The following is a 26,309-nucleotide window of genomic DNA, read 5'->3' as shown; positions in this document are numbered from 1 at the left end:
TTAAATAACATCCAGTTGTTAATCCAGTCATAAGAAGTTCTTCAGAACATGACGTTGGGTGGAGCTGATGAAGGGGATGAAGCTAACGGGGCTGTGGCGACAGGTCAGTCTATAAAAAGGTCAGGATGGATATGTTAGAAGCTTGGATGAGGAGATATAAAGCTGTTGTAATATATTTCCCTTACACAACACAAAAGATCAAGAAACACAGATTATCAGCGAGAACAGAACAAACGCTCGAGTCCATACATATAATGAAGCAGCCGTGGCAGGTGTGCGTTCTCCCGAGTTCATCGGCGAACTCAGTCAACCCCAAATCCCCTCAGGACCCTGCAGTGCTCCCTCGTGATCCCTAGGTGGCACATTTCCCCACAGACTCGCTCCCGTCTATACTGATACCACGAGCTGTTTAGACTACGCGAGCCAAATGTAAACTCCCCTGAGGAAGTGGAGTCTGGCTCCCCACCTCGATGCTGCAGCGTCAGGTTGCATGTTGGCAGCGGCAGAGTTCCCACAACTACAGGGGACAGTGATGACAAAGCTAAGCAAACTTATAGTAGAGGCACAGCTGCCAAACCTAACAGAGTGATGGAGAGGTCATGAGCCTATGCATGCAGACATACACTCCCCCCCCCCCCTTTCTGCGAGGACCAGTTTCTTCCTCTCATATCGAGCCTCAGTTTGTGTGGGCTGACTGGAAGGTCCTCTCCTGTTAACTTGATCTATCCCTTGTTCCGCCTCTGTCTTCCTCCCGCGTCCCATATTTTCTCAACATGACAGAATTTAAATCTTTCAGCAGATGGAGCGCACTCCTGTTTTCTCTGGCTGGTCAGTGGAGGGAGGGGAAGAGGAGAGTGGATGGGAGTGGAGGAGACTCATTCTCTCTGTGTGATCTCAGACGGCCTGATGTGGTAGGACAAGGGCACTGAGCAGGACACGACCATCAGAAAGCCAGTGACTATAAATTCCTAACAACTAGCTTGTCCCTCCAGTGAGGCTGTGGAATCTGCTGTCTGTGCACGATACAGTCGGTTATGATGGGGCTACATGGGCTGCATTCAAATGATTTTGAAAAAATGACAGCCCTGACTACAACCCATTACATTTAAAAAGAGATTAATCAGACAAATCAGCCTAAAGTGCATGAACTTTAACTGGTCGTAACAGTGACAACACAAGAATCATCTGTAATCGGAATCAGAAATGTTATTTTCTGATATGTCAAAGAAATTGACCAAATACAGAATCACAATGGTCGGATCTATTGACGTTACCACCACCTACGTTTCTCAAACAGCCTCAATGGGCAAAAACATAACACTTAAACTAACGTAGGAACAATTAATTACTTCAAGAATTATTTTGATAACAGACTAATCCAACCATTCTCTGGTTCTGGTTCCAGCTTCACCGATGTGATGATCTGTTGCTGTCACGTGACTTTCTTTGGTTTCAGACTGCTGAACAAGCCTTTTGAACATGCCACTTTGGACTCTGGGAAACTCTGTGATGCACATTTTTCTCTCAAACATTGGATAGAGAAAATAAAGATACATAATGAAAAGAATGACCAGTTGCAGCCCTACTCTTCACCTCACTGCAACTTTTGGTTTCAATCTGAAGTATCTATCTAGACATTTACTGCACATGAACAGTGTAAGAACAGGGCCCTGTACTGCAACACGGGTTTGCATGTTGCAAGAGAACCAGCCTGCCGATGTAGAGGGGGTTGTCCCTGCAGTGACCCTGGCTACTGACACACTTTTTCCCTCCTCTAGCATTAATTGAAAAGGAAAATTTGGGGACCTTATTATAGGTCCCCCTTAGAGAGGAAAATCTTTCTGCACCTAATTGGATTTCCATATTTAACCAATTAGCTAGGAAAGCTACAAAGCAGCTCTGTGCTTACGCACAGTCACACCGGAGCATGTTGTGCTTAGCATCAAGTTTCACTGTGGAAACACAGTCAGGACTTTCTGCACCATTAACAGAGAACAGAACTGAAAATCAGAAGCACACACACACACACACACACGCACACACACGCACACAGAAACAAAACGGTTTGGACCTGCAAGTGTGGTCATCACTGACGGAAGCAATTTGTTTCCCCTCTGTGGGCTCGAACACCAAATGGTTAATGTAGCTGGTGTGTCCCTCCATCACCTAGGCAACGGTATAGAAAAACAATATGTAAAACAGCAAACACATGATCAATAAACATTATCCATAAAAATAGAACATTTTCCAGCAAACCCGGGTTCTGCACTCCGGCTGCAGCTCTGCTTTCTGTGTGCACGGCTACATTTGCTGTATCACTAAGTACCAAATGTCAGTGCTAAGTAGAGAAAGTTTGATGCCAACTGACAAGCGCAATTCTGGCCAATGTGCTCCAGATGTTGCACTACCTTGACTTCATGCCTATCCTGAAGATCAGAAGTCAGCAGGCGTAGCTTTCTGTCAGCTGCAGCAGTGCAAAATCTGCAAAGAGGAAAAGAAAGAGAAGATATGAAAATAAACAAAGAAAGAACATCAAAACAGAGTCAGACTGTACAGACCCAATGACAGACAACATCTTGTTCTGCATACATGCCTGCAACCGCCTAGACTGACACCTCTGGCTGAGAGTGTCAGTGTGTGTGGTAGAAACTTGGACGGCGATCAGTGGAAACGCTGCCAGGGAGATTCTAATTGCAAGCTAAGATAAACAGGGAGAAAAACAAGATTCCTCACGCCATTTACGCATGTCTCTGTTCAAAAACCTGTGCAGAGCCAGGCAGAGGACTTTCCCTCTAATCAGTCCTCGTATACACCAGTGCCTGCAATTATTCACACAATTACACTAACTCACTTATGACAAGAAAAACACACACATATCACCAGAATAAACAGACAGCGGTTCACACATTTTCAGTCGCAGGCACAGATGGATTTGGCATGATGTCACTACAAACACCCTTAACGTGCTTCGGGGTATTACTGCTACAGTAGATTAGATTATATTAGGACGGGCCTTTTGTAACCCTACAAATTAGTGTTGTACTTTGGACTGAAGCATGGAACACATTCTGCCTGTTTTTGCTTTTGTTTTCTATAGTTTAATGTCGAAGCCATTTTCTTGACTGACCGCCAATAACCCTGCATTATATATAAAGGCACCATCAAAAGGGGAAACTACTGAACTTCACCAGTGAATTTTAGGTTTGCTGTTTTAAATCACAGTGATTATTGTTTTTGCACAAGACAGAAATGAGAGGCAAAAATGTCTCCTGCAAAAAAAAAAAACCCTCCACAGAGACCTGAAAACACAAACTGAATGCAAATTTTGTGTGAAACAGGAGAACGTTTTAGGCAGAGGGAACATCTTTAAGTGTGGAACTCTCTCAATTGCTTCAACATCTGAATTTTGAAGCCTGACAGATTGTTTTCTTCTCCGAAACATCTTCCATTGCAAGTTCCATTAGCCGTGAGCCTAATGATTTTTACAATGTTTTCGTTTTTTGCTGCACATTCTGGGGAAATATGCTCTGTTGCTTTCTTACTGAGAGTTCAATGAGAATATGACAAGCAGCAGCCAGCAGCCTGTTGTCTTAGCTTAGCATAAAGGCTAGAAAAAAGGGGAACCAGTGGGCATTGGCCCTGTCAGAATTTCTTAAATATGGCTTCGAGCACCTCACTATCATGTTTATGAAATATGAGTGTAAAAACGGCAAATTGTGGTTTTATGGGGAGTTATGCGGTGCAACTTTCTTAGCGACCACTGGCTAGGCACAGTTACTTCCTGCAGTCTCCCCTAGTGGCCTGGCAACCACTACCACGACAACAAGACTCCAGGCAAATTAACGTGTTTCCCAAAAAAGTTGGGGTACACAGTTAGCGCAGGGGTTACGTTCTTGGCCACCGTCTCGGAGAGGGTTTGATTACCAGTAGTTGTATTTTCAGCTTGGTTTGGCGTTCCACCAAACACTGGTTGTGTAAATGGGTTGGAGGCCAGTGAACTGCCCTCAACCATGTCACGACATGAGTGACCCCTAATGGCCGGTCAAGGCACCTGCACAATGGTGTCTGGACTTCAGGGGGACAAAATAACCCCCCCCCCCCCACATGTGAAACCCTCCCGGTGACACCCATAAACATACATTAACTCATCAGTTTCTGGCTTCACAGCTCCAGCTGTTTTTGGACAGAAAGAAAAGTCCCTGCTGTTGTTCCACATCATCTTCTTGTTTTTGTTTTTTTTAAAAACCAAAATACTTTCAAACATCCGATGTAACATTTTCTTTCCACAACAGTTCTACTCTCCTTGTTAGCTTGAGTTTTCCATTTCTAAACTAATTTGCCCTGAGAATCACTGTGATTGGTCAGTCACTGCGCAGGCAGGACATGTGTGCAAAACCAGTGAACAAAATGTAATTAAATAAGGCTGTTATTTGTCAGATGGGGTAGACTTCTTGTCTTTGCCATCACTCATGAGTCATGACACAGCAGACTTTTCTGATGAGCAGGTTTTTTTTTTTGTTTTTTGTTTTGTTTGTTTGTTTTTTCAGTAATTCAAAAAAACAAGGAGAGAGACCTGAGGCAATGAGGTTATATGTTGTGTGCAGTACGTGTGATAGCAACTCAGCCGCCAGGCAAAGCTGGGATTTAAAATCCGTTCCGTGCAAACTGCAACATACATTTGGAAAAGCATATCATTTACTGATGGATGTCCATTTCAGTTTTGGCACAGTCACATGCAAGCAGGATTTTCAGTTTACCTGGTGATGCAACTTGCAATCACAGTCTACCCAGGGGCATCCGAGGTCATGATGCCCCAACATGAACTGCAGTGTCCCTGGCTTGAGTCCGACTTTGCATGTTGTTCCCATTTCTCTCCCCCTTCATTCCCTGTCATTACCTGTTCTCTCTCTACCTGTCATTCAGTGAGTTGTCCACTGTATAAAGTTTGTTTATTTGGGAGCATGTCAATTGTTATATGTGGTCTATGTAAGTTTCAACAGTCCTAAGATTTGTTCCCATTACAAGCTGATGTGGTGGTTGGTGGCAGCGCTGCAGCTCGAGCCCCCTTTCCTCCCCTCATCTCTCTCGCTCTCTCTGGGCCCCTGTTTGAGGCGAGCCTGTGAGAACGTTGTACTTTTCCTGGAAGGCACGGCTACGTGCAGATTGAAGGGAGGGATGGAACCAGAGTGGGTAGTCATCAGCGCAATAACATGTGCGCACGTCACAGGGCTGGCTCAAGGGGCCTGTGGAGTAAACCACAGAAGGCTGGGAATTATCGCTGCCTTTCCTTTTCAATTACAGAAAGCCTAAACACCTCTGGAGGGACCGCGGAACCTTCCCATCCCCTGCTCCAATTAGGAGGAAACTCTTGCTTTCTAACAATCTACAGTTAGGCTACTTCCCTCCTGTCCAAGGCCACCTGAAACAACTTGGCTCACATCCTGGCAGCTGCAGTGTGACAGTGATGACTACTTTCACACAGCGTGGCTGCTGAGCTTTCACTACAACTGCCTGTTGTTCTGGTCAGAAGAAGAATGTTTGCGAATAATTATCCTGTTGTGTTAAAAGATATGAATGTCAGGTTTCTGATGTGGAAGTTAAGCATGGCTTAAGACTTTCTAATCCTTTTCCAATGCTCTGATGACCTCTTATATAAGAGGCACTAGAGCTCCGGCTGTTCCACCATACACACCATCTTATGTTGAAATGCTAATAAGGTCATTAATTAAACTGATTAATTACTTAGCAAACACACTTCATATAATCTACGGATAGTTTAGCTGGTAGCGGGCGTGTCCATCGACTGTAGGGTTGATGGTTTGATGCCCAGCTCCTCCTATCTACATGTCAAAGTCAGCCTGAACCTTCAGTGGCTCCTGATGTATGTGTATGGGGGAAACAAACAGAAGTTGTATCGGACAAAAGCATCTGATTGTCAGATTATGCTGCCTCCATTTCTGTCACAGATGAGCTGATGTTGAAATGATGAAAACATGGAGTCATTTGAAAAGTCTTACAAGGTTCATTGTTGGTGGGAAGCTGCAACATGTGAGATGTGCCAGCTGAAACCCATGGCATTCAAGTTGATACTCAAGATACTCAAGTCCAGAAGACAATCAATCAATAGAACGGATAATGTTGATTTGGTAGCCTCCTGCTTTTAAACAGTTGTTCTCAAGTTGTCTTGTTTTGAGATCTTTTTAACTCTTACCTGACACTTAATAACTTCTGACACAAGGAACCCTCTGATTAGTGCCATCTTTAGGCCAAAATTAAACCCCAAGTGCTACCATGAGTGCAGCTGTGGCAGTGCTGAAAACAAAGCAGCAGTACCTGATAGTGGGTATCCTGTCCAGCCGGGATTCAGGGCTCCAGGCAAGAGCATCGACGCGTAAATCGTGATGGAAAACTCGAAGGACATTGAATTCAACTCCCTCAATCTCCATATCCTCCTCCTGTGGGAACAAGCGTGTCTTCATAAAGGAGGGAAATCACAGTGCAACAGGTAAACCAGGTTGTGTGAAGCTGCACCTCTAACCTGGAAGAGGCAGGTGCCCACTACCACATACTGGTTTCCACCGTAGGCCAGGAGAGAGGCAGTGGTTCCAGAGCTGAAAGGACTGAACTCCACCACATGGACGTAGTCCTCGCATGCCACTGTGTAGCTGGGACTGCGGCTAGAGTCCTCCTGCATGTTGTGTGTTGTGGTTTGAGTGGCTTAAGATTAGAGCTTCAACTGTTCTATATCAGAATAAAAGAGGACAGAGGACAATTATTCAGTTGTATGCAGAACACAATTACACATTAGCTTGAGTTAAATTTGAGTAAAACAATATAAACTGCTTAGAGATTTTGTGACAATGGTTATATAGGTAGCCATTCCTTTATCTTGTGAATACTGAAAATCAATTAACATAATACAATTTCCAGATTTTCATATAGAGGCAATTAAGTATTTTGATTGTCAGGTCATTAATCTTCTGAATGAACCAAAAATAGATATTCCTGTTTGGCTGTTTTATCCAAAAACAGTTTGAATTCATTTTCTAAAAAATAACTACTAGTTCATTAAATGATGGAGGGCTTTCTCCATAATTTCAACCCCTAGCTTTAGCAGAGCCACAAGTACTGCTTTTTCTAAGTACGTAGACTATAGTGAAATAAGGAAATGTAGACATTTTACTATATAAATGCCCACACAAAACAATACTCAACTGAACCGGATTGTATAGTTTGAGGACTGGTGTCGATATATTCTCAAACGCAGCATAATGCTGACTGCTCATGACCATTTAAATGGAATTAAAATAATAAAATGTCTAATGAATTCAACATAAAATACTTCCTCAGCCTCTGAACAGTACAGTTAGACAGTTAAATCAGCCACTCTCACAATGTAAGCATTAGATTTGTCAGAGAACGCCAGACCAAACCTCGTTCAAATATTTACTTTTTTTAATATAACTTTGTATATACAGAGGAATACATACGTAATAGGGCATAATATGGGTATTTTTCCTAAACTATATTGGTCACCCATCAATTCGGCAAACAACAATCACACATAGCAGTGGTTTATTTGCTGTAAATTGAACTCTAGTTTAGAAATAGTCCCAATTTAACTACAGAGGGTACACCGATAGCCCCACAACACTACTTAATAACCTTGTGAAGTAAAGTTACACATGCCAAATATATGATGAGACTAACGACTTGTGAGAGGCATAACTCGTAAAGTGTCACCTGTGAGTGACAGAGCTAAAACGTGACTACTACCTGGCTCAGATAAGAGTACACAGCAAGCTAGCAATTAGCCAAACAAAGTGTATCTAGCTTGACTTCTCCATTTACCGCTGCGACCGACAAATGAATAACTATCCCTTAGTTCTTACGGTATATTCCTATTCAGAATACAGTACTGAATGTTTTACTTTACCACCTTAATTTTAACTATTTCGATGAGTCAAAGCGTGCGCGCCTTTGGGATGTTTTCAACCTTCTTCCGGCTACGACATGGAACGTACCACTGGGTAGAGATGAAAAGGGGTGATTTCAAGCAACGTAAATGAAAACAACAAAATTACGTCGCAGTTTACAGGCATACGATTGAGTTTCAAAGTTTAACTGGTAATAATCAACACGTTCTAGTATATTACTCGGAAAACTAAATAAAAAGAAATATAAGGGAAAAGTACTTTTAATCAGGCAGCCCCCCATTGTTGTATACTACAAGCTGATTGGCCAGGGGGCTGCAGACGTCATCGGCAATTTAAAATTTCAAAACATCTGCCTGTTGTCGTGGACGTGTTCAGTTGGAGACTGCTACAATATTAGAGGTTTGCACCATTAAATGAACATTATTTGTGATTTATTGTAGCCAAATACTTAGTAAACACTTATTTATATATATGCATGTAGTGGGAGCTGACAAAAAGACACGAGTCGTATTTTTGGAATAAATTGATTGTAAGTTGACTCAGCAGTACACGCTTGGTTTTCTTTTCAAGGAGAAAACTATGTCATATAGTCCTTTTGAATTCACTTTGAAGTCTAATAACTTTATTTTACACCTTCAAATTTACATTTTTATGATTAAAGTCTGTTTTCTGCAGTAAATCCTTATTTTTTCAGGTAAAATTGAAACCTGAATCATGTAAAGTGGTTATCTTTGTTTTAGGTCATGTAATTCAACCATTTTCCTTTTGTGCTGTTTTAGGGAACAATGGAGGCTTTAGGAGACCGTCTGAAGCTTATGGTGAAAACTGTCAGGAGAGAGTGCCACAGGGTTTTACAGTCCGAGAGGACCACCATTCATGGAGCTGATGGCATGCTGATGGTGCTGCAGCTGGCCATTGCAGAAGTGAACAAGCAGGTAACAATTACTTTGCTTTATTCAAACCACCCTCTATTCAGTTAAATACAAAATATTTTATTTGCCTCTCAAGGAGCAATTAGTGGCAAAAAGTTTGCAAACACAAATGCACACAAACAATTAATTAACACACATAAAAACTGTCTAAAAATACAAATATGATAATGTGAGGAAAGAGCTGAAATACACCGTGTTAACTGCAATGGAAAATCTGTAGCAAGCCAACAATATCCAACACCACAAAGGCACATTATGTTAGTGCAAGTTAATTCATCACTCAAGACAAGGGTAAACCAACTATTTCTTGTGCTGTGGAAATTGATAATCTTACTTGCCTTTTTGGGGACTTATTATCTGGGAATACATCTGTTTTTTTGTCACTCAATTGTCTCTAATTCGTTTGGCAAACGGACATGAACATGGAGAAGTCAAAATACTTTCAATAAAAAAAAGCAATAAAGCATTGAGAACATTCAGATTTACAGCAGCAGTGTTCTTGCTGTAAATCATATGGTGGCCTAAATACAAGGCTGTACATGCCCGATTCACATCATCATGGCATAGTTGAATTGAACCATCAGGCTGACTGTCATCACATCTATAACTGATGACATTACCACTGGTTTCCGGCTGAGACCGCTCATGGCCTGTTTTTGGGCTGCAGGAGAAGGTCTTTCTGCATTTGAACTGATTGGTTCCAGGCCGTCAGTAATTATGGCTGTTCCTTAAACTGTTTTCTCTCTTCCTGTGACAGCATGGTAGAGAGTTCAAAGTGGCTCTGAGTGATGTCCTGATGGCCTGGAAACACTTACTGTTAGGCAAACTCCACCTGCCACCCCCCAACTCTGCACGCTTGGAGAACTATGATCTCATCCTGGAGGCATACGAATCCTTCCTGAAACGCTCCAACACCGTGGACCTGGTTGATATCCTCTTCATGTACAAACAGCTGAGGATCGTAGACTCCGATCCAGAAGAGCTCGTGAGCCCGGTGAGCAGGAGCTGGTTGAAATCAGACTGATGATGTTGATTGTGGATGGTCAGATTGCCTACTGAGTTAGGGATAAGACCAATTAATTTATCTCTAATATTTTTTTTCTATTCTTTTGCCAAGACCCAGCTGTTTGAGCTCCTATCAGGAAACATGGAGGTCTCAGAGTTGCCAGACTCCTCAGTCCCGTCAACGCCATCTAGTAAAGACAGGCCATGCAGCTCACAGGTAGGCCCAGTCCTGCTCTCATGCATTAATAAAAGGTGTAACTTATATCATAAACTCCCATAAAGAAATCCCCTATTTCCACTTTAACCTCTACATTCATATAAAGTGTTTTTAGTAATAAGAAAAGCTGTTTCTCCTGCTGGCAATAATCCATGCATTTACTTTTCCAGTCTTCAGCTTAATTTCTGTCTGGAATCCATCCTGCTCTTATTGACAGGAACTCTATATCATATCACTCAGATTTAAGAGTGCAATGTGAATTCAATTACCAGGCAGATGTTTAAAACACTGCACAATGTGGGGCTGGACAAGTGCTTCTGTAACGGACTCTCTTTCCTCCATTCTTCTGTCACTTGCAAATTTATGAGTTTTTAGTGGAGGCTTGCTGCTGCACTACCAGTTAGGATGATGTAATTTTTGGAGTTTAATACAGGCTGTCAGCTGCTGTTTTTAGCAGTTTTACTCCGGCAGTAAAGCTACTGTCCCTTTTGGTAGCTGATAAACACGACCTGGACTGGCCAAAAGTTTTATCATAGGAATTCTTTGACACTTAGGGAAATGTGTTCATCTGAGAGATGCATGAGAAAATCATTACCACACTCGTATCTGTCCATTTAAATATAAGGCTACAGCCGGCTGCTAGTTAGCTGAGCACAAAGACTCGAAAAAGGGGGAAACTGCTAGCTTAGCTCTGTCTGAAGGTAATACAATCCACCTACTTGCACCACCAGCTCACTGATTAACGCATATCTTGATTTTTAATTAAATTGATTAAACAAATGAGATATAACTTGTTGTCACAGCTTTAGAAGGGCTGGTTGGCAAATTCTGTTACCTTTTGAGAGAGCCACACTAGCTAAGCTAAGCTAACCAGCTGCTGGATATAACCTTTTATATAACTGACAGATGTAAGTGGTATTAATTTTCCCATCTAACTCTCAACAAGAAAGTGATAACTCAATAATGTGTATTCTGTGTATTTTAATAGATGAAAATGGCAGTCAGACGGGTTTTCTGCTCCTATCTGAATCTGCTTGTCAACACCAAGAATGACATGGCCTTGGCACTAACCCTTGACGTCCCCAGTCGCACACTTGGACGACAGGCATTCACCGACATCAAGCACGCTGCACATAACAGCAACACTTCTCTCTTCTTGGTAAGAAACTTCCACACTCAGCATGTCCTCGGGCTTGAGTAATGATGTTTTCGTGCATTACATAACAAGTAAACCAAAACTATGACTTTTTAAATTGGAGTAATCCTCTCTGGTGCAACATTTAGGTCTTCTTTTTTTCATGCTTCTTGCAGGCTGTGACATCTTTTGTGAGGGCCATCCAGCTCGGAGGGAAGGGCTACGCTCCAGCTGAGTCTGACCCACTGAGGAAACATGTCAAAGGCCTGTCTGACTTTGTCCAGTTTCTAGACAACCTGGAAGAAATACTGGGGGAGATTCCTGACCCAAGGTACACAATACAGCTTAATCCAGACTTCCACTCGCTCCCTGTCTTACTGTTGCTTTTGAAGTAAAGCCTCCCCGCTTGTGACAGAATCAGCTGTTCTTGTTGGGAGGCCCGGGATGTGCTCCATTCATCACTGAATTTAAGGAATGAATTGTAAATTCTTGATGGATTCAAGTTCAGTTTTTGACTTCAAATCCAATTTGAATCGAAGTAGGAAAGTAGGTGATAAAGAGTTGCAATTCATCAATTTCATCAACGGGAATAGAACTGAACTAAGAGGAAAACAAAAGACTGTGTTGTACGATATACAGTATATTTTCATGTGATGTAGATATTAATCATTAAATGCATAACAGGGATAGTTTGACTTATTGGGAAATTGGGCATATTCATTTTCTTGCCAAGAGTTAAAGGAGAAGATTGATATCTCTCTCACACCTGTCTGTTGAGTATGAAGCTATAGCTAGCAACCAGTTAGCTTAGCCTAGTATAAAGACTGGAAACAGGAGGAAACAGCTAGCCTGGCTGTGTCCAAAGCTAACCAATTTGCCTACTAGCACCTCCTAATGTTGCTCATTAATATATCTCTCATTATTTTTGATTGGCAGAGCCAGCTGCATTAATATGACCCTGAGGGCTTTAAAAATCTTCCATCTGATGGAAACAATTGCTGATGTTCTGAGAGAGTCTGATGGAATGAATTTATTTGTTTTTTCCTTGGATAGTCTCTACAGCTGTTTGTTTGTGGCCCCGGTCCTGAAGTGCTTTGGAAGATTTACATCATTATGTGTCTGAAGCTGTCCAGACCAGCATTAGACAGCAACTTTGGATCACCATGCGGTATTTCTAGGAACTCATTCAGGACCGGTCCATTTGGTGAACCGATTCCTCGACCTAATGCAGGAGACCATCAAGCCACTTAGAGCTGTTGCAGTCTTCCAGTATGTAGTCCTGCCATAACTATTCAGAATTCGAAAACCACACTAAGTTACAGTTTTGTGGTTTTTAATGGCGCACCGAATGGTTTTCACTAAACATTTCCACTTCTTCTGAATGATAAAACCTTATTTTCTGATAAAATCAAGTATGAATAAAGGAATTGGAATTTCATTTAAACTTTAAAAACTAAATACTAACCAACAAGTAGAGCATGTTTCCCTATTTATGGCTGAATTTGAAATAATGTTCAGGCAACAGGCGGAGCTCTGTGGCACCAAAGAATAAGATATATCAGGCTTTGGATACACAGGAAGTAAGATCACACAGACATACCCTTTAAGTTTAGAATGACTGTATCCTTTAGGCTTTTTGAATTGAGAAATTGATGTTGAAATAAAATCATCTTAATAGTTACAGCAGTTTTTTTCCTTTCTATCTATAATGAGGGATAAAACACTAATTTGTAGTAGATGATCCCAAACATTCTGGTAAGAACAATTATCTGTCATTTTCCATTCCAAGTAATGCATCCTTACAAAATTACAAAAATTTAATTTAACTGTGGCTTCATACATTTCCAGAGAAATCGCCCCAAGCCGAGGAGGGGAATAGATTCCCAGAAAAGTCAAGTACGATTGGGTATCTGCCAATGACTGAAGTCAAATACAGTGAAACTCGGGGGGGATTTACGATTTGAGTGGAATTTTCTTTGAATTGTTTCATGTCTTCCTGCAATTCAAGTTCAGGTTAAACTCTGCTTCCTCTGTGGTTGAAGCCGATTTCAATGCTCATTAATTGAATTACATTTCAGAAAGCTGAACTGAGCTCAGCAGCTCAACTGAGCCCTGCTGCTGCTGTTCATATTTACAGTCGGTGTATCAGCCTTGCAGGCACCTGTGCACTGAAATAATACCTGTGATCATGAAATCCACCTGTCCCGCTGCAGCTTGTTAGTATCCCCTTGAAATCCCTGTAATGACTCCCATCTAAGCTTCTCATGATAACATTTGGATTGCTAAAGCATGGTCATCTTTGCTACATCAAAGCATGTCCTTGTTAAATAACTTGTTCCCCTCACTTTGATGAATTATCATCAAACCTCGAGCTCCACAGATCATTCTCCATACCATTACAGATTATTTTGGATGTCGAGGCCCTTGGCACCACAACAAAAGTGGTTATCAGAAATGATTTAGCCGGTCAATCATGTGAAGGTTGAGCTTTTTGAGGTGAAGCCGTTGGAAGGCAGTCCCAGTAGCGACGTTAGCTTCACTCAGCCGAGCCATAACAACACATTGTGATGTTTGTGTAGTAGTGGATTCGGCTCTCGCTGCTCTTCTGAGGGTTCTCAGTTCATGCGGGCTGATGAGAGCGCTCCACGTCTGATGAGACACTGATGAACCCGGCCAACATGTGTCTTTCAACAGGCAGTGCCTTTACGCTCTCAGCGGAGTACTGTATTTCCTCATACAAACACCTTCTATGGAGAGTTCAGGGCCCCTTGTTCGGTGAACATCTGTTTTCCCAAATGATTCTGTTACTGAGCCCAGGCTCGCTCACATCAGAGCTGGGTCAGGGTTGGACCACCGCCTCTCCACCTTACTGCGATCTTTTCTAACGTGCTTTAGTGCACTTGACTGTTAGAAACCTACAGAAGTGATATGTTGCTATGATTTTTGGACATGCGGCGGGGACAAGCGTGCAAGCATGGGTGAAAATCCCCACAAAGAAACTTTAAAAGAGGAAAATCCTGGAGTTTCTCTGCTGACAGTCCATTGGTGAGCACAGTGACAGTGCCCAGGGTGACTTTAACAGGGATTTGGAGCATATTTTCTGCTTCATAACTGTTAACATTGGCAAAGCTGCGTTACAGTGAAATAAAGCTCAACTGGATGTTAACACCAAAACAATTACTCTGAGCCCTTAAAGTCAGTGTCCAATTAATTGAAAGTGAAGCTGCAGTATATCTCTTGAAGACATTCACACTAAGGCCCTGGCTTTTCTGGGTTTTCAGTTTTAGGAGAGAGTTATTCATGTTGGCAAATATTGGCTGAACTTTTGAACACTATTAATTCCATCCAGATGAAAACCTGTGTGTGTGTTCTGCAGAAGAAAGAGTCGACTCCTTTCCAAAACAAATGCAGGTTTTTTTTTTCTCTCTCTCTCTCTACGTACGGCACAATGCAGCTCTCCCAGCAGATGTCAATGTGAGTGTCACTGTGTTTAATTTCAGTGCATGTGGAGCCAGGCTGGTGACCGCCATCAGGGCAGTGCTGGTGAAGGGACGCAGCAGTGGAGATGAGTTTTACGCTGCCGCCGAAGAGACGACAAAGGAGCTGAAGGAGAGGATCTGCCAGATACACCAGATCCAGAAACAGGCTGCTAACGGAAGCGGGACGGGGATAAGCCCTGCCAGGGTAAAACCTAACCTCTGCTCTGCAGCCACAGTTTTAGCTTTTGTGTCTCTAACTGAAGTCCATACATATATGCAGGAACCACTTCATCTTCTGTCATAGTCAGCAAGTGATCGTCAGTGCACTGAATCTTAGTTGTGTTGCCATTCCTCTCCAGCCAAAAGCGTACGCAGTGAATCATGCCACGGCGTACGGAGGTCGGGACACTGTGAAGGTGCTGATGACGCTGCTGGACGAAGAAGCCCTGACTCCTCCGTGTCAGAACAAGGCGGACCTGCTGTCTGAGGAGCAGCCCGTCCTCAGTGGAGCCGAGGGGACATGTGTTCTAATGTTGTTCAGGTTGGTTACAGCATGCAGCACAAACTGGCCTCTGTTCTTCTGACAGAACAGTATATTTTTAGACATAACAGTTGTATTTAATGCTGTTATTTAGCAGAATGTGGATGACAATTCACTGGCCATCCTAGCACCATTGGCAGGCCACTATTTTAATTTGTCAAAATCAAATACTGTGGTTTATTACCAAAAAACCTGCAAAACCTCAGCTTTACTCCGTGTTTAGTGCTTATTAGCAAAAGTTAGCATGCTTATATGTGAAATTAATAAGTTACCATTTACCTGCTGTGGAGTACAACCTCACACAGCCACTGTAAACTTTTAATCTTGTTTACTAAACGTGATGCTTTAATAATTAGCCAATTGATCAAAAGAAAATGTATCTTATTTTAATTTCTTACTTTTTTATAATATCTGGTTGTTCCAGCTTTCCAAATGTACATGAATAATTGTTAATCCATTTTAGAAAAATGCAATGGGGGGGGGGTCGCAGTAGCTCACCTGGTGGAGCACTTACCATGACGGCTCAGTCCTTATTGCAGTGGCCCGGGATTGAGCCCGACCTTAGGCCCTGTGCTGCATGTCCTCCCTTCTCTTTCTCCCCGACTCTCCTGCCTCTTTTTCACCACAGCTGTAATTAAGGAAGGAAAATTCACTTTAAAAAAAATTCCATGGTGCATTTACGTTTTCTATAATTTTATAGGCTAAACAATTAATCAGAAAAATAATCCAAGAGATGAATCGATAATGAAAGTGATGCTTAGTCGCAGCACTGTGTGGTAATTTGGCACAGCTGCAATTACAATCTTTTTCCATTCTAATGATGTTATACAGTGAACAAGTGAGTGCTCCCTGGTGCTTATAGATCATAATGGATTAAGAAATATATGCAGAATGATAACAGTATTGTTTTTTATTCTTTAACCATTTCAGTATTGACCAAAAAAAAAAAACCCATATAACCTCACTATGTTGCGCCATAATTTAACACCAGTGTACTATCCGTGCTCCATAGATCATAACAGACAATTCTAAAGGGTCTTAAATGCGCTTGTACCCCTTGTAGGAGTCTAACACCAAGCAGTACTGATATTTCGCCATGAAAAAGTGATCACGCAGAGCTTTGAGTTAAGATTTGACCATGTTCACTACTACAAGGATTCAGTCAGTGGGAAAGCCCCTGAACTAGCAATTAGACCAACATGAGACTCTACAACTCTCCACTGAAACCATATGGAGGAAAATCCTCCCACACCACACTGGAACAATTTCTCTGGTCAAACGTCTGAAATAAAAATAATATAATAAAAAAAAATAGCCACTGGCTGTGGTCAGGAGGGAACCTACATTATGTCGGAGGTGGATGACATTGAATGGCTGATAGCCAATCTGTTGTAAAAGCCAAGCATCGGCTCAGTCTGACGTTAGTGAAAACATCTCTTACTTGTTGATTCTGACTGTGTAAAGCTGCGTCAAAGAGAGAATGCTGTTGGTTAGTGTGACCATGTAACCTCCTCGCTTTTTTAATTCATTAACCATGTCTTTGCTTTTCATTGTGGCTTGCTCCTCAGATCCCCTGAAGTGTCTACTGGATCTTCTCCAGAACCCTTAAAGAACCGAGTCCAGAGCCGGCTAGACCTGCTCAAACCCAAGGTAACGTGGGCCCCTCCATCCAAGAGCCCCAAATCCAAACCATCAGTTACTTCAAATTGAATCAGATGTACAAACATTGAAAATAATGTCTTTATATCCTGTAATTTCTCCCTGGTATTATATTATTTATTTGCTTAGCTGAAGCTCACATCTTAACTGAATTCCACCGTTCCCGTTTGCACAGCTGTGTTTTAGCTCTTAGCGTTGGTTTGAGGGTGCCGTTTAAATCCATGGCATAAAATGACTTATTCGTGGGGGATTCAAACCATTAACCAATCCTGATGTTTTCCTATTATTAGGACAGAACCATTTGCTTACAGTGCACAATGTAACATACTGTATATCTGATATCAATATCTCGTCTTCCTGCCTGTGAGCTCAGCTGGTCTTTTTATGTTACATGACATTGGCAGATTCTTCCTCTGCTGCCTGATAATTTTGAGTTTAAAGATGTTACTGTAAGTTTGCTTTTGTTGTTGTGGAATTTTAATGTGTGGAGAAAAGACAATTCAATTATCATAGCATACACTCAGCAAACATATGGGAAAGTAACTTTGTAAATTTACTCAGGTTCTTTACTTAAGTACAAGTACCTTAACATGGTACTGAGATATTTCCATGCCATGCTTCTATTCCACTACATAGCATGACAAATACTGGATTTTTAAGGCCGATAGCATTTACAATAGTGTTTTATATCATCATTTTTAAGAATTTTGACTTTCCAAGTTGCATAATAAGCAGGACATTTTACAGCAGGGCAAACAATAATTAGTTATAATAAGTCTGTAAGACCAAGTTGTGTTTTGTCCAAAAATATCAATTTTACTATGACATAAGACAAAGAAAAATGAAAGAAGTTATCCCATTTGAGAACCTGAAACTATTAAATTTGAAAAGGACAATTCCATTTATTTGAAGGATATAGTTTACAAGTTACTTTTTCCCATAATATCGACATATATTCCGCTATCTGTACCAATATATTCATCAGCTGTACATGTAAAAGTAAACTGCAGCACAGAAATGCCAAACTAGGTTTGAAGTGGTTTATAAACTGTCACCATTAGATAGTTTGGCCACCAGAGAGCACTGACAAGTTGAACCATGTTATGTCCTTCTCAGTGTGTACATTAGTCAAGGTTTTTAAAGAGGAACTCCACTAATTTTCCACATCAAAGTTTGTTTACAGGTCATGCAGAGTACTATTACCTGTCAAAGAAGCTGTACATAGTCTTCTGTGGCTCCAGACGAAGCTGTGTGAAATCTGATTAACAACCTCAACTGATGCCACTTGAGACTAGAGGGTTGTTGGCCCCTAGTAGCATATCACACCCAAATTTCTCACTGCACTATTAGAGTTGCATTGTGGGTAATGTAAGCACCAGGTTTTGACAGGAAGAAGAATGAAAGGGATAAAAAAGACTTATGTCTGTGATTCTGCTGCATCGATTATGACCCTTCTTATTTAAACTGTGTTATAGGATAATGGAATACTAAATCTCTTTATGCTGTTTTATATCAAAAATATTATTGGCTGATATATATAATTTATTTTAAAACGCTGCAATATCAATATCAGTATCAAATACCTAAAAAATCCAATGTCTGTCTAATATAACGGCTATAATGATGTTAACACATCGGTTATAATAATCAGTTATAATAATCCAATAATAAAATACTTATAATATTACACTGAAAGGAGCCATTGTGATACTTTAAATTCATTTTGCAGATAATACTTTCATCATTATACTTGAGTAAAATTTGAAGGCAGGACTTTCAGTTTATGACTGAGTGTTTTTACAGTGTGGTATTGCAACATTTACTTCAGCAAAGGATGTGATTCTTCCACCACTGCGTCCACTCCACAACTGCTGAGTCACCCCAAAAACACCAACAAGACCAGCTTTAGGTTTTAAGGCAGGACTGGTGTTTTAACATGAGGTAGCTCCGCTGTGTGAACTCCTTTTGAACATGTATGCTAAACACATTTTGTGAAATGGCTCCTTTATTTGATTGCGCTAGCAGATGTCATTTTAGCTCCCCACAATCTGGCTGCCTTCCTGTTTGAGTGCGCTGTAATGGTCCCTGGGCAGCTCACCGCTTCCTGAACTCGGTGAGCGGAAGCTTTCTGCATCAATTTCACTTTGAAGATGCCATATCAGTCGCGTAACTCGACTAGCAAGGGAAACTTGAAAGGTTATTGTTTCCTGTTGTCTGCTGAATGACTTTATCCCAACCTTCTCCAGCAGTTTCATCATGCACTGACGTCAACTGGCACACACAGATATGGACAGATTTAGTTTCTGCTTTGGGACGTTTCCAAATCTTTTCCTCAGTGCCACAGATGATCCAAACAGAAAAAACTTTGAGTAAAGCTCTTAATGCCAATTTAGTGCTGCTCTTCTGTTATGTCAGAAATTATGTTTGTGAAGAGACACGTCTAATTACACAATAATGCCACAGAGTATACGTTTATTTCCTGAGTGACTCCATCATCCTCTGGTGATAATGGTAATGGTGCACCTGTTACTTGTTCTCACTTCTATCACCTGCGTGTGAGAACACATGTCAAAACACAAAGCTGCAGAAATTGCTTGCACCTGGTTTTGGAAGCACTATCAGGAATGTCTTGGTCAGGTGTCTCCAGCGTCGGGTCAGGCGGTGTGCGGGGGTTATTTCAGGACAGCCGTCTTCGGAGGAATGAGGGCCGTCTGACCACACGGTGCCACGTCGGGCTCCCACCTGTTGTAATTGGATTAGATGTTCTCCGTCAGTCATGGTTTGGCCGTGTTCACTCTTCTATCCCCTCCCATTGTTTCAGGGGCGTTCCAGATATGTTTTATTAGCATGCAACCAGGGCAGCATACATTTTTAGCTCCATTATTGAAGTGTGCCTCAGTCTTAGGGTTACTGTTGTTTTAGGTGCTCTTTTAAGAAGTTCTTTTGAAAAGCACAAAGGCTTTGATCCCTTTGTGCTTTACAGGCCCACCCAGCTTTGCTAGCTGTATTTTTTCCCTCAGATTTCTCCTCCCTACTGTGGCCCACTGGCCTGAAGGGTGAAATCCTTGGATTGTGATAATCCCAGGCAGGCGAAGATCAAACAGTGGATGAAAAGCCGTGGATCTGTGTGCCCCAGGGCCAGGATTGTAGTCTTCGGTATCATTCACTTCATTATAACTAACGAGGCTGTCTGAAAAGGCTTTTTAATGAGGTGCCGCACTACTGTCTTGCACATATAAATGTGATTAGATTGAAGGCAACAGTTCCTACTTTTTAAAGTGGTATAAAGTTGTGCTGATGCATGATTTGTCAACTTTTACCAATGACTAATGCACTCATCAGGTGGCTTGTAATCAGCATAAATAGTCGCGCTGTAAAAATACAGAGGGGTAAATTAGCTAATTACAGTAGAAGATGGATTGCCATGGACGTTGGTACAGATATTAATGGTCCCTAGATGGGTTATTACTGGATGGGTTGCCAAGAGTTTTGGCACAGATGGGCAAAATTCCTGTTTGTTAACCTGAAAAACAAATTATCTTCTCACCATTGTCAGCTGTATTTGTGTTTGCTAATTAGCAAGTAAGGCCTCACAGAGCAGCTAGCATGGCTGTAAACATTTGGTGCTTCGCTCTGTCCTGTTGAGCAGTTGAAAATGTGCAGGAGTGGGAAAGCACTTATTGAAATTTTGGTTTGAGTGAAGGATTTTTTTCCCCTTTGTTTCAAAACACCAAAGTAAAAGCCAGAAAGTATGCTTTTTTTTTTTTTTTTTTTTTTTTTTTTTTTTTAAAAAAGGCAGAAACTTAGTCCACCTGCTGAGATATTAATACTCATCATCAACCATGTCCCCATATCCTATCAGCTGGATCAAAGGGTTTTTTTCTGTTTATTCCAGGCCAGAGACAGAGTCATTCGATCCCAGTTTGCCTGCACATACAAAGATGAAGAGCTGCCGCTCAACCGTGTGCTGGAGTTCCCAAGTACCAGCCAGATTCCCACCTGTGTGCACCCAGCACCTAAACTCAAAACCGCTCCAGCTGTGGAGGAGGAGTGCAGCTCTGGTGTGGAGAGGACAGCCACAGGTACAGACTCAACCTTCATTTCTGGAAATCCTACAGGTACTTTTTGTTCTCTACTGCACGCAGAGAAAAGCTCAAAATGTCAACACAAGCCGTGCAGCGTTCTCTTTCTGCTGGGATATATTTCTGTTTCCTCTGACGCCACACAGCTGGACTGAGGCCCAGGCACACCTTCTCAGCTCCAGCCATGAACCCTTCCCAGTCCCAGCCCTGGGACTGGTACTTACCATTAGCCATTAAATGAATCCCCATTCTATAAAACCTGCACACCCCCACATCTGTAGTAAAAACCAAAAACGCACACACACACTCACACAGACCTTTTGCCCATTTCCCCTTCTGTCTTTTGTTCCGTGGGAATTCAGGCTTGGCTCCATCAGGTTACATGACAAATGTTAAATTTCAGCTTCATAGAATAAACACACGGCCTGCTCCGACTAGCAGCTAACGTCAGCAATTTCGTCACAACATTTTCCTTTTTTCTCCCACCAGTTTTTCACACTTGCTTTTGTTTTGTTTCAATCTTTCCAGCCAAGCCAACCTCTGAATGTCCAAATAAGGAGCAGAGTGGTAGACAACAGGGGGCTGCTCTTGAGCCAAGAAGTGGAAATGCCCAAAGCAGAGGTGCAGGCCCTGGCAATAGAAAGAAAACTGGCATTCAGGTACAGAACAAAGGCAGCAAGAGGAAGCAGGTGGATTCTGACCAACATGGAGAATCAGAGAACCAGCCTCCAGAGAAGAAACGGCCCACTAGTGTCTCAGTCAAAATGCCTGGTAAGAATGTCAATAAGGCCTCGAGTAAGAAGAAGCTGATCGCTGGACAAGGAAAGCTAATCAGCTTTTTCAGAGTCTAATCATCATTTGACAGTATATAGAATGGAATTCAAACAAAGCAGCTGAATGTTGTGCAATAGTTTTCTTCTAGTTCCACTGATAACTGTTAATGCTGCAAATTTGATATTTTTTTTTTTTTTTTAATTAATCAACTAAAACCCTGATTTTCCTATTTTACCAAGAGTTTGATGAGAAGTCTTCTCAAAGTGGGAGAAACAGCTAGCTTAGCTCCAGTATAGCTGTTTCCCACTAGTTAGTTTCTGTGCTAAACTAAGCTAACCGGCTGCTAGCATTAGCTTCATATTTAGCATACACATCAGGTTTTTGTTCAGACTAAACAAACAAGATAACAGATTTCAATTGGTAGCTTTAAAGATGATGATAGGGGGATTTTGTTACCCATTAAACAGAGCCAAATAGCCATTTCCCCCTATTTCCAGTCTTTATGCTAGCTAAGCTAATTGCCTGTTAGCGATAGTATCATTCTCTCATCTAACTCTTGACCATGAAAGTGAATAAGCATATTTCCCAAAATGTCCTTTATTTGTAAAGTCTATAAAATGTCAGAAAAGGGCAGAAAATAATTTCCAGACCCAATCGTGATATCTTTAAAATCACGTTTTGTCCTACCGAGAGTTCAAAACCTTAAGAAATCCCCTTTAAAGTTAACAGAAAATGCAGGAACTGGCACTGTTTGTAATTTCTGTTTGGTGAATGACTTTAATGATTCACTGATTATGAAAAATTGTTGTTTAATTTTCTATAAATCTGATTAATCATTTCTGCACTAGTTTAAGTGGCTCTTATGCTGTGTGGAAATCCGAGTGGCTACAACGTGAATGGATCAATTTGGTCAGTAAACTTACATCAAGATGAGGCTGATACGTCCTTTTTTGTGTTTTTGAAATGTGTTTCACCAGTAGCTGTACAGTCTATTTAACCTGTAAAATAACACAATGACTCTGTACATATGCAGGCTTTTCATTTTTAATAAATTTTTATTTTGTTTTACATATTTGCACTCTCTTATTTTTTTCAAGGAAATGCATTTCAGTGTTAACACAGGAGGAAAAATTTTTTACAGCACATTCAAGCAAGGGAAGCACCTTCCCAGCAGGGTCGGTACACTCTTCCTATCATACATCGCAGCACTAGGAGAAGGAAGAAAAAGAATACAGAGCATTAGTTAGTATAAACATCAAGGAATTTGAAATGGTTTAGTAAGAATTTTCTTAGAAGCAAGGGTTTTCCGGATACTTACTGTCGAGGTCAGTGTTTCTGCGATCTATTTTCAAACTGTACTCAGCAGGAGTGTGGCTCAAGATTCGTTCTGTGAGCAGAGGAAGGCTTCGGCTAAAGGCCGAGTTCAGCACATGAACACTGCGTCCCTTTTGCCTCATGTCCTGAAACAAAGTACTGATCAGTGATTACATAGATATCATAACACCGCACACACATTACCATACAGCACAATCTGAACCTTGGATCGTCAAGCAGCAAATTTTTTTAAGATTATCTTTTCATGTGCAGCACAGGTGTTGGATCTGTCTTTTAGCAGCTGATCTAAGCCACATTAACCCCAAATGGAAGAAATGTGTTTCCCAGTTTTTACTATATCACAATGGCCCGTTTTCTTCCACCGCCCTGGTTTACTCTGACAGCTTTGTTCTCTCCGTCTCGGCTGCCTGCTCTCCATTACCACAGAGATAACCACCATGTTCATGACACACGGGAGACGCAGTCGCCAGATAAACTCTTTACACATAGCAACCAAACGTTTGAGGAAGCACAGCTATATGATCATTCTTCCCACTGTGATTCCAATAAATCTTTATAGGCTTGTGATCATTTGACCTTTTCAGCTAATAGTATTTCCCGGTTTTCCAACACTGCTGTAAAAGATTTCATAGATGTGTATGAAATATAGACAACATTAGACACGAGGCCAATTGAAAAGGGTCAAATGTTCAGGCACAGGATGGAGATAATGTGCTCTTTGTTGTTGTTGAACTATGGTTAGCTAAGGTTGTTTATAGAAAGAACTCTCATACAATGAATAGTTATGATGCATGACTGTCACTGGCAGAATAATACTGGCTGAATGACGGCAAACGGAGAATAGCCAGACAGTTTACTTGGGATAAATTGATATTAATCCAAATAACTGGTAAAATTGAATTGAATTAAGTTGTTTCAATCTAACAACACAATGACAAAAATATTACTTATTTACCTCTTGTGGCAACTAGCCATACAGAAAGTTTTAGTTTTGTTTGTCCAGGTTTTGAGATTTCTGTCTCTATCCCAATACAATGGAAGTTAATGGGTATTAATTTGTTATTCTACAATTAAATTAATCACTTACAGTTTGAGCAAATTTGTGCAATACTATAAATACAATACTACTACTGCAAATTTATAACAGAAAGCCTGAGTTAAAACCTGTAAATGTAGAGTTTGAAAGATGTGGGTTGCAAGTAAGATCTAATTAAACAGGTTATCCAGTTGCATCTTGATAAGCGTAGGAAAAATGCTGGGTTTGTGGACCTTGACCCATATTTTGGACAAAAACTCACAGAAATGAAACTCTCAGAGTACCTCCTATTGATCACACCAGAGCACATTATTATACAAATCACCTGTATTTTGGTTGGTGACTCCGTTGCCACCTTGCACCCTGAGAATGGGCATCTACAGAAAAAGATCCTTGCATGAATAAAAAATGTAATTAGAGTGGTGTCATGTTTAACTAACCATAAGTAGCACTTAATGTTGTCGGCTCCAGTTGTTCCAAGGACACTATTTCTGGAGAAAGCCCCTGTTGAATTATTTTCAAAGCCATTTTTCAAAGCTGTGACCACCACCAATTAAAGTTTAGTTACTTACATTGTATTGGGATAAGAGGCTGAAATCTAAGACATGCTTACATGAAAAGCCTGGACAAAGCTAGATACAACTAGAGGTTTGTAAGAAAATATGTGTTTTGAACAATTCCACTTGCTATAATTTTCCCTTTATAAACTGTAACTAATGGCATTATAAACAGTTAGGAATCAGTTCCTTGTATTGCCAGGTTGTGAAAAATCCCTTTGGCTGACCAAATTACTACATGAACTAAACTTGGCAAACAAGCTGGCCTAATACTGGTCTATAAAAGCATTAGTAAAAAGCATTTTTCACTCATGAATAAAACTGCTAGCTACAGCTAGGAAACCCTTTATCATGGATGACTTATTCGATAGTTGTATTGGGTGAAACAACCCTTTAAACAGCTTAAAATTTCAAAAAGTCTTGTGTCACTTACCGAGACCATGATGATTTTAGGGTTCCCATCTTCATCCCTGTCGTTGTTGTCTACCACGAGGCGTCGTCTGTACACGGGAGGAACCATGCCATGCTCAGTCATGGGTTCGTCGACCAGTAACGAACCCAGGCCATCTTGCTCTATTACCCCATCTTCTACTTTAGTTGCAGGCATGGCTGCAGTTACCAAGTGGCTGCTCAGCTCAGAGAACAGCACCAGAGTAAAGAGGACCGAGTGGACAGAGATCATGGTATCTTCAATGTTTAGCTCTACAGACTGTGACTGGTCTTGCCTCACCTAATGACTGTTGAGACCGCGCTCTCAGCTGCTTTATATACTGAGGCAGTGATTTTGCTTGCAACTTATAATTGTTAAACATAAAAACATCATGTCATGAGGTCACAGCAAATGTGCTGTGCTTCCATTAACAGATGTTCCTTTGTAAAGAAACAGGTGAATAGCTTTATTTTGTCTGTTTAGAAGTGTGATGAATTCAAATGGCCAAAAGAGGGGAAATATAGTAGGTAGTAATTCCCTCCACATCACAGAGTGGGGTCAAGAAGATTCACAGGGGGTGAAAGGGCAGGAATTGATTGTGAATCTCTTCTAACAAAATCCACATGCTGAAATGAACCCAGCAGGTGACAGGACAGAGACCCAATAAGTAGTTTTCTCTGAATGGCATCGGTGACTGTACGGAGACGAACTAAATCCTGTGATGGAGCTTTGACAAAGGTCAGTAAACATGTATGAAAACCTCCAAACTGAGACTAATGCCGACAAGCTTTTTGGAGGAAATTAGTCAGTTTAGAGGAGTAGTTCAACATTTTCCGAAATATACGTCTGGTGAGAAGATTGATAGGATTCTCATGTCGGTAAATAGTAAATAGCTGTTTAATATCATTTTTGTAATTTTAACATTATCAATAACTAATAGATGAATTAATACCTGTACAAATGGTTATTTCTGTTCAATACATCCATGGTTATAGCAGGACTTGTTTTAGACTGCAATTATTGGGCTTTTGGATTCAGTTTCAAGGTAGCTACCACAAGGGGTTTACCTATTTTGAATGACACTTTTTCTCACACCTTTACTTTGAACTCACTTAACGGGACTCTAAGCACAATGTGGAGCCACACACACACACTATTATGTACACACAAAAATAGAAAACAGCAACACA

General features: G+C 41.1%; 3 protein-coding genes across 6 annotated transcripts in view; 1 reads left to right on the top strand and 2 right to left on the bottom strand.

Annotated features, from left to right (window-relative positions):
* Positions 1-15,874, bottom strand: part of nup37 (nucleoporin 37) — a 20,757-nt gene extending 4,883 nt beyond the window's left edge. Inside the window, exons 1-5 of one of the 4 annotated variants that reach the window (XM_087177413.1) lie at positions 15,761-15,874; positions 6,539-6,741; positions 6,334-6,455; positions 2,409-2,481; positions 2,072-2,166 (exon numbers count right to left, since the gene is read on the bottom strand). In XM_087177413.1, the coding sequence (XP_087033539.1) occupies positions 2,072-2,166; positions 2,409-2,481; positions 6,334-6,455; positions 6,539-6,694 (446 nt within the window). In that variant the 5' untranslated portion in view covers positions 6,695-6,741; positions 15,761-15,874. Of the gene's footprint in view, positions 1-2,071; positions 2,167-2,408; positions 2,482-6,333; positions 6,456-6,538; positions 6,742-7,776; positions 7,920-7,939; positions 8,009-15,760 lie in introns of those variants that run through there. The other 3 variants (XM_023419377.1, XM_023419378.2, XM_023419379.2) reach the window with 3 other exon arrangements.
* Positions 8,300-22,829, top strand: parpbp (PARP1 binding protein). The gene is made up of 11 exons (XM_023419371.2): positions 8,300-8,336; positions 8,717-8,872; positions 9,627-9,863; positions 9,987-10,091; positions 11,080-11,250; positions 11,403-11,557; positions 14,727-14,910; positions 15,065-15,246; positions 16,815-16,896; positions 20,801-20,987; positions 21,516-22,829. The coding sequence occupies exons 2-11, from the start codon at positions 8,723-8,725 to the stop codon at positions 21,836-21,838; spliced, it is 1,776 nt and encodes a 591-aa protein (XP_023275139.1). The 5' UTR covers positions 8,300-8,336; positions 8,717-8,722; the 3' UTR covers positions 21,839-22,829.
* pmch (pro-melanin-concentrating hormone) lies at positions 22,794-26,309 on the bottom strand. Its single transcript, XM_023419372.2, has 3 exons — positions 25,123-26,309; positions 23,080-23,221; positions 22,794-22,969 (listed from the first exon to the last, which is right to left on the bottom strand). The coding sequence occupies exons 1-3, from the start codon at positions 25,369-25,371 to the stop codon at positions 22,908-22,910; spliced, it is 453 nt and encodes a 150-aa protein (XP_023275140.1). The 5' UTR covers positions 25,372-26,309; the 3' UTR covers positions 22,794-22,907.

This window comes from Seriola lalandi, unplaced genomic scaffold (genome assembly GCF_002814215.2).
Source record: "Seriola lalandi dorsalis isolate HSWRI2012SDOR001 ecotype SW California unplaced genomic scaffold, Sedor1 jcf7180002054599, whole genome shotgun sequence".
NCBI lineage: Eukaryota > Metazoa > Chordata > Actinopteri > Carangiformes > Carangidae > Seriola > Seriola lalandi.
Note: the sequence above shows the minus strand (reverse complement) of the source record. Positions and strands in the feature narration are given on the sequence as shown.

Bases quoted from the DNA above. Each gene is read 5' to 3' on its own strand.
- parpbp (XM_023419371.2), top strand. From the start codon at position 8,723: ATGGAGGCTTTAGGAGACCGTCTGAAGCTTATGGTGAAAACTGTCAGG. The intron at 11,251-11,402 runs GTAAGAAACTTC...TGCTTCTTGCAG, and splicing joins GCAACACTTCTCTCTTCTTG to GCTGTGACATCTTTTGTGAG. The intron at 14,911-15,064 runs GTAAAACCTAAC...ATTCCTCTCCAG, and splicing joins CGGGGATAAGCCCTGCCAGG to CCAAAAGCGTACGCAGTGAA.
- pmch (XM_023419372.2), bottom strand. From the start codon at position 25,371: ATGATCTCTGTCCACTCGGTCCTCTTTACTCTGGTGCTGTTCTCTGAG. The intron at 23,222-25,122 runs GTAAGTGACACA...ACTTTGTTTCAG, and splicing joins CTAAAATCATCATGGTCTCG to GACATGAGGCAAAAGGGACG. The intron at 22,970-23,079 runs GTAAGTATCCGG...TCCTTCTCCTAG, and splicing joins CAGAAACACTGACCTCGACA to TGCTGCGATGTATGATAGGA.